We start from the raw sequence: 8,062 nt of genomic DNA on the forward strand, positions 1-8,062 counted from the left end.
TGTGCTTGCCCTCTTGCAGGGCTTTTTGGGTGGCATTTCTTTACCAAACCTGACGGTATTCCTGGCTCTGCCTTGTTTTCAAGAGACAGGTTTTCCTGCTGTGGAAGGAGATATGGAATGAGGTCCATAGCTTCCAAGCTGCCTGTATATTTTTTCATGCTTTCCTTTGGTTCATCAGCAGTGTAACTTTTATTAACCACCTATAACCTATCATTAACCACCTATTATTAACCACCCTTCAAACACCACAATGCATTCACAGTCTCGGTGCATGAATTTCTGTATTAAGGCTTTGCATGGCGGGTGGGGAAGGAAGAGGACACCCAAAGCCTGCCTCCCCCTTGTCCTTTGGGTGGAATATTGAACACTTTCAGTGATAAAGTGCATTACTAGTTAACAGCTGATAAATGTCTGGCCTGGGTGTCGTGTCATAAAATGATGGCCTTTGGACCACAACAGAGGCGCACAGGGAGAAGTGTTAAAATGTAAGCAGCTTCCATGGGTGTGGGGGCATAGAATCATAGCATTGTAGAGTTGGAAGGGACCATGAGTGTCATTTAGTCCAGCCCCCTGCAATGCAGGAGTCTCAATGTGATGAGAGGGCCTGTTTTACCAGTTTGCTCTCTGCCTCCCAGCCTGCCTCTTATGGAACATAGAAAGCTGCCTTATGCTTTCCACCTAGCTGAGTATGGTCTACATACATACTGGCAGTGGCTCCCCAGGGTTTTAGGCAGAGAAATTTCCGTCCCCTACCTGAAAATGTGGGGATTCAGCCTGGAAACTTCTGAATGCAAGGCAGGTGCTGTGCTCCTGAGCTACAGCCCTTTCTGTGAAGTAGAGTAGACTGTTGCTTGCCCAAGGCTGTCTAATAGGCTTTAGAGTGGATGAGGATTTGAATGTAGGATTCCCAGATGCAAACAGGCCACTCCAGCAATTTATCCTGGGACATCCAGCCTGCTAAGTATATATGCTTCAGCGTTGAGCCACGGTCCTGCCTCTTTCATGTTCTTTATTGCTCTTGAGCACGTGTTTTATCTCGCTGCCATGAAGATCAGAAAGAAATTAAGTGGGGAAAAGTCAGATCTTAATCATCCCATATTCCAAAGAGCAAAAGGGAAAAAGGTGTGTAAGTGTGGGAACCTGGTAATACGCTATTGTTCTCTCTGCCACCCCACAAAGGTGCCAGACAAACTTGCTCAGCTTAGAGGACTATCGAGGGATGCTGGGGTGGGCAGGCAGTAGCCTGTGAAACAGAAGTGTTTGGGTTTTTTAAATTGAGAAATCCAACTCAGGTAGTCAGACAGGGCTTCTGAACTGCACTTGATGATGGAATCCCCTGCAGGAAGGGAAAGGAGCAAGGTGGAAATGTTAACCCATGCACAACTGTGCTAGTTCGGTGTTCTCCTCTGTGATGATGGTCCTTCTAATTGTCTTCTTGCTTTGGGTCGGCCTTGTCTGTCTTCGTTACAGGCACCTTCACCAGACAGGAACTCTCCCTCTGGATGTCATGGAGGAACCCTTCCGGAACAACATCGAATGCCTGGAAGAGGACATCACTGATAAGGTGGGTGTGTTTTACAGCTGGAAAGCATTAGTGTTAGAGTGTGTGGAAGCAAATGCTTTCTTCTCTCTCTTTCTGTCTCTCTGTTAAAGATCTGGGTATGTGTCTCCTGATCAGGAGGAGACTAACACAGACCAGTGGCTCATACAGAGAGGCAGCAGTCACCCTCCTCCCATAAGGGTGTAATGCTGCTGCAGTACTGCTCCAGACAATTTTGGGCTCCCAACTCCCACCATCCCCAGCCTGCATGGCCACTGGGATGCTTTACTTTTGATGTGTTTAGAATAATTTCTAACCCATCCTTTATTAAAGGCCACAGGTTCCCTATCCATGATTACAAGAAGGCCACCCCCCACTTTCTCAGCTGCTGCTGCTGCTGCGGAGCACTGGCTTAGGAAATGTGAGCTTCCAGCATCTTAAGGGTTTTGAATCAGCAGCCCTGAGCATTGACTCAAATGGATTACCAAGAAGGAGCATTCTATTTTTAAATCTCTCCCAAAAGGTGAGGCTTTGGGTATTACAGACTAAGGAGCCAAGGATGATAATATGACGTTAAGCAAAGGACCATGAAGTGCGGAGGAAACAAAGTGTACAACTGGTTAGAGCTGCTTGCTCTTGAACTGGACCAAAACCCCTGGCCCCAGACTGGCTTTCATGCCCTATGGGTGAAGCAGGAAGGACAGGCCTTTTAATGCTTGACTCTCACTGCTCCTTCTGCAGGTGATCTTCCTAGAGAAAAGAGTGACAGAGCTGGAAAAGGACACGGTGGCAAATGGGGAGCAGCACAGCCGCTTAAAGCAGGAAAACCTACAACTGGTGCACAGGTAAAAAGCGGGTGGGTGGGAGGTTGGCTTGCATGACAGGTGTCAAGCTTTCAGACGAGCCTGTCTGTGTGTTCAGAAATGTCATGCGACACAGTTGTGTGGAATGACAGGGCTTGAGACATGACACTGTCCTATCAATTGTTAGTAGAATTTATCATGCTCTGTTATTTAGCTGGTGGAGACAATGAGAAAGAGAACTGGTTTTGGTTTGGGGTGTATAAAAGCATCAAGGTCAACTCAGTGTTCTATTTCCTCTATACTCAATATAATTTTTCTTTTTTATTTAGTTATTGTGGTTCACTATTTTGGTAAGGTCTGTTAGGGTCCATGACAGCTATATAGGTTGATCAACTTATAAAGCAGGGGACCCCTGGTTTAAACAAAAATTAGGCCAATGCTCAAATCATTGGGTGGGGGACATGATTCAGCTAATATTGTGAGGATAGGGTGTGCAGTTTGTGGATTTCATTATGGGCCTCATGCTTCCCCTCCATGCCCCAGTAATTTGGGTGTGGTGTGCATGTGTGCCATTTCAAATAGAATGCTTCCTATTTATTTAAGCACAATTTCTATGTTTCTAAGCATTTACAAAGAACTACCTGAAATAGTAAGCAAATAATATTGATAGGAGCGAACATTAAAAACAAATTTCATGTACAGTAGTATTTTGTCAAAATATAAATAAAACCGACAACTTTAAAACAAGTATACATAATAAGAAAATTACATGTTTGAATTGGCATGGTGAAATGACCCCTATACCAAATGTTATTTTCCTTCATTTGTGTGCAAAATGCTTTTTCCCCTAAACACTTGTGCTCCAGGGGGAGTTGCCCTGTGGAGTGTCAGCCACTGAACTCCACAACCTTTCTATATCTCCACAGAGCGAACGCCCTGGAGGAGCAGCTGAAAGAGCAGGAGCTGAAATCGGATGAGGTCCTCATGGATGAAATCCGGAAACAGCGGGAGCTGCTGAGCAAGATGGAGCGGGAGAAGAGCATTGAGATCGAGAACCTCCAAGCCCGGTACGGTTGGCAAATGCATGGAGACTCTGCTTAGGCACATCCTTACTCGGGGTTATCCAGTTACATTCACTGGTGGAAGATTCAGCACATAAAAAAGGAAGCCTTTATTTATACAACACATAGTTAACACGTGTTGGTGGTGGTGAGGCTACATTACCCTTTGGACAGCCTTCCAGGGGTTCACAATGCCAGGGGTGGTTGGGACCAGAGCTAAAGGTGGCAGAGCAACAGATGTAAATTTTAGGCTTTGTACAGTTATTTACACTCACACACACTCCTCTATTCTCCATCCAGGCAAGCGAGAAGCAAGATGAGGGTTCAAGGGCACATGAGGCCAGCCAAGGCCAGTGAGGGGTGTGGCCTGGGGAGAGTCACAAGGGCCAGGCAGAGAGGCCTCCTGTTTGCAGGGATGGCAATACATTTCCAAGCTTATGCTTGTTTCTGTGAACTGCAGGATACAACAGCTGGATGATGAGAACGGCGAACTTCGGTCCTGTGTCCCTTGCCTGAGAGCCAATATTGAGAGGCTAGAGGAGGTGAGGTGCCTCTGTCAAGCAGAGATTTCTGTAATATTCCTCAGTGTGCCTTAAAAATAAAAGGAAAGGTCCTCTGGACCAGAACTCACTGGTAAAGAAAAATGCATATGGCTCTATGTTTCAGTGACACAGCATTAATTATCCCACGGTGACTCAGCATCCTTGCCTTCAGAGCAAGCTGTGCTCAGTTTGCTCTTGCCAGAGGTGCTTTGCACCTGCTTTAGGTCATGCACTGATGCAAATCTCTGATTGTCTCCCCCTGAGGTCAAATTTCTCTGAATGTGAGCCTAGGCTGCCTTGTAACTTCAAACCTGTCACTTTCAGACTCCAATCCCTATGTTCACTTACCTTGTAGTAAACCCCCTGAATATAACAGGGGTTTCTTTGGAGTAAATATGCATAGAAATGTACAATGTATCTCCTGTGTTTGCTATAGCGGTTATCCTAAGATGATACTGCATCAACTTTCTCTTACATGATCAAGTGGAAGGCTAGGTTGGAGGGGCTGTGATTAGGAGATTTTGGCTTAATTTTTGCGGCGGCAGGGGGTGGGTCACCTGTAATCCAAGATACTAAACTTAGTGCAAGTGAGTGAGACTTTTATTTTGGGATGCTGGCTACAAGTATTCAGCACCTTCAGATATGAGAAAAGGAAAGGAAAGGGGAGAGGGGAATTTTGTAATGGGTAATTGGTAATTTCCCAAAGTTTTTCAAGAACTTCACAAGTAAAGCTTGTATCCAAGTATATACCTGGGAAATTACTACTGTATTGTATATGAATTCTGTCATTTTATAAAAAAGGGCAATATGTGGTCTCAAAACCAGACATTATGACACCTTGTTTCAAATGTTAGCCAATAGTATGTACTTTCAGTTTTTGTCCTTTTAACTTGAGAGTAATGGTTTCTGGAATACACATTTTTAAAAGTAAGGTTCCTCGTCTAAAAATCTACACTTTTGTTTGTTCTGTGATTTTCAATCAAAGAGGCTACTTTTGTCCTGCTTTTTGGAAGTGGTTATTTTTGCTGCATTGTTGAATACTTAGGGTATTGAGTTGCTACCTTCAGTTAGGCTTCTAGTTACTAATTGTTACTGGTAGCAAATAATTGTTTTGGTTAGATATTGAAAACCAGTGGCTATGCCATCATGTAAAGCATATCTGGTCAACATTTTAGAGCAAGGGTCAGCAAACATTTTCAGCAAGGAGGCGGTCCACTGTCCCTCAGACCTTTTGGGAGGCCGGACTATATTTAGGGGGGAAAATGAACGAATTCCTATGCCCCACAAATAACCCAGAGATGCATTTTAAATAAAAGGACACATTCTACTCATGTAAAAACATGCTGATTCCTGGATCGTCCACGGGCTGGATTTAGAAGGTGATTGGGCCACATCAGGCCCCCAGGCCTTAGTTTGGGGACCCCTGTTTTAGAGAGTGCTGAAAAAGACAAGCTGATAGTTGTGGTAAGAACTCATCTCAGCAACTTCTTTGCTCCTAGCTAGAAATTTAATTGAAGTAGTTTTTTGTTGCTTTTTTGCAACATGCATTGTCACTTTATTCCACTTAATAAGACATCTTCAATGAGGGTAATGAAGACCAAGAGCGTACAACAATCTCGTAAAGTAGGCCAGTGTTACCTTCATGTTACAGAAGCAGGTGGGGTGATGAAGCTGAGAGGAAGGTATGCCTAAGTCCCTCTATTACATTCATGTTTGGCCAAGGGTGGCTGGGGAAACCCAGCCAGATGGGCGGGGTATAAATAATAAATTATTTTGATTGTTGTTGTTAAGGAGTCTCCCACTTTTGCTGACCCTATGAGGAGAGAGTTTTAAGCAGCATCCATAATAATAAAACCCAACCAATCACACGTGTTACCTTGTCTGGATCACTTGTGCTTTTCTAACCCCTTTTCCTCCTTTAAAGCAGGTTTCTTATGTTCCTTGCTTGTTGCCATTCTGCCCTCTAGTGGCAGGCCAGTGTTTTTAGTTGCCAACACAAATTCTGACTTGGCTGGTTGTGGGCTCCTCCTCAAGTCTGCTCTCAGCATCATGAACTGCTTGTGGACAGTGTTTCAGCTCAAACAGCCCTGAATTGGATGCCAGTGTTGTGTATTTTGGGATACAGGGATAGTAACTGAGATTGGTAGCAATCAGTTCTGCAGTGTCCCTTTTCCAAGTGAAGGAAGGCATGGGGTCTTGCTGGACTTCAGAGGTGCTTGGAAGAGGCGAGAGTGTTGGGAGGGTCACAGTTTCATTTCCCTGGCTTTCTTTCAGGAGAAGCAGAAGTTGCTGGATGAGATAGAAGACCTCACAATGCAGCTCAATGAGGAGCAGGAGAACAAGAGGAAGTTGGGAGACAAGCTGACCCACGAGAGGCACCAGTTCCAAAAGGACAAGGAATCTACCCAGGAGGTGAGCAGAGTCTGCTGGTTTCCAGAGGGGGACTGCACCATGGGGCACTCCCTGCTATCCTGCCTCATCCCCACCCCCAGATATCTCACTCTTCTTCTGACTAGTTTATTTGTATTATTAAATTTGTATACTGTCCTTCATCCACAGATCTTGAGGCGGTTCACGACATAAAAGCACAAAATACATGATAAGAACAAGATCAAAGAAATAAAAACCCACCCCATCCCCTCCAGAGCAGGCTTTTTCCTTGTCTTTTTTCACTCTTCTGTTTAGCAAAATGCATTGCTTAAACCATCCTTTGCCAACCTGGTGCCCTCTAGATGTTTTGGGCTACAACTCACATCAGCATGTGTTGGCTGGGGCTGGCAGGAATTAGAGTCCCAGCAGCATAGTGAGGGCCACAGGTTCCGCATCCCTGCTGTAAAGTCTTGGTCCTTATCAGTCCTGCCCTTGGTTGTTGATCTCCAGTTTTTGGTGGAACTAGTTGTAGATCATAGGATTCTGTTTAAGACTAGTGCACCAGCCCATTTACCTCCTTGCAATAATGAGTCGCTTTGTGTGTATGGGCTAGTGCTCTTGGGCTATAGTCCTCCAATAATCTAGTTTGCCTCTCTTGCCTTGCAGTTGATTGAGGACCTCAGGAAACAACTGGAGCACCTGCAGCTCTTCAAGCTGGAAGCAGAACAGCGAAGGGGCAGGAGCAGCAGCATAGGCCTCCAGGAATACAACAGCCGGACGCGGGAGACAGAACTGGAACAAGAGATCAGGCGGCTCAAGCAGGTACTTGAGCTTCCCTTACAGACTTCCTTGTGATTGTGTGTTCACTGGCCCAGTGGGGGTGGGGGTCTTCCAACTGGTAGCAAAGTCATGACCTGCTTTTCGCTATAGCTGGATTGGGCACTGGGAGGAGAGAGCATTGTGGGTCTCAGTGTAGCTCTACTGGCCTTGCATTTGAGATACTGGTTCAAATTAAATGCAAGAGGATGCTTCAAAAAATGTGCTGGTTGAAACAACTAAAGGTCAGATGTTGGGTGGAGAGAGGTCAAAATAAATGGGCAAGTTTATAACTAAACTGTTGTATCTTTGGTTCTTAAACCACTATTGTGCCCTTAGGATTTGGTATGCTGGCTAAGGAGAACGATTGCGCACTCATTAATCATAAACACTTCTCCCAGTGGTATGCTAAAATAATCATTCCAGGGCACATTATTCTTAAACTTAGATCTTCTGCGAATTAACAGATCTTTTACAGATTGTAGGTGCCTAGTAATGTCATCCACATATCTGCAGAGCATATCTAGATGGTCAGCTTCTTTATAAGGCATCCCACTGCAGGATCAAAAATGCATTTTTAAATGCATTTACATTAAAGATATAGCTTGCTATTTATTCCGCAGACTCGAGGGAATATTTTTTGTCAAGCATTATTTTATATTACCTGGATGAAACACATCAGGGTGTTGTGGGCACAGTTGTTGGAGAACCAGTTTTATATTACTTATATGGTGGCGTTATTTGTCACAGCTGCCAGGAAATTATGACCATGCATCTGAATTAATTTTATAATCATTTTTAATTCAGCTGAGGTTTATGAAGTCGTATCCAGTGCACTAGTGCAACAGACTTGCATGCGCTCAGTGCAGTGTTCTCTTCCTGTCCTCTCTTCTACAGCACCACATATGTCCTCAAAATCTGCTCTGGGAG

At 44.6% G+C, this 8,062-nt stretch overlaps 1 protein-coding gene across 4 annotated transcripts in view; it reads left to right on the forward strand.

Annotated features, from left to right (window-relative positions):
• Positions 1-8,062, forward strand: part of RAB11FIP3 (RAB11 family interacting protein 3) — an 82,148-nt gene that overhangs the window by 71,914 nt on the left and 2,172 nt on the right. For all 4 annotated transcript variants that reach the window (XM_033167761.1, XM_033167762.1, XM_033167763.1 and 1 more), the window contains 6 exons: positions 1,471-1,564; positions 2,282-2,385; positions 3,270-3,410; positions 3,865-3,946; positions 6,221-6,358; positions 6,983-7,138. In XM_033167761.1, coding sequence (XP_033023652.1) covers positions 1,471-1,564; positions 2,282-2,385; positions 3,270-3,410; positions 3,865-3,946; positions 6,221-6,358; positions 6,983-7,138 — 715 coding nt within the window. The remainder of the gene's footprint in view (positions 1-1,470; positions 1,565-2,281; positions 2,386-3,269; positions 3,411-3,864; positions 3,947-6,220; positions 6,359-6,982; positions 7,139-8,062) is intronic.

The sequence above is a fragment of the Lacerta agilis genome, chromosome 13, assembly GCF_009819535.1.
Source record: "Lacerta agilis isolate rLacAgi1 chromosome 13, rLacAgi1.pri, whole genome shotgun sequence".
Classification (NCBI taxonomy): domain Eukaryota; kingdom Metazoa; phylum Chordata; class Lepidosauria; order Squamata; family Lacertidae; genus Lacerta; species Lacerta agilis.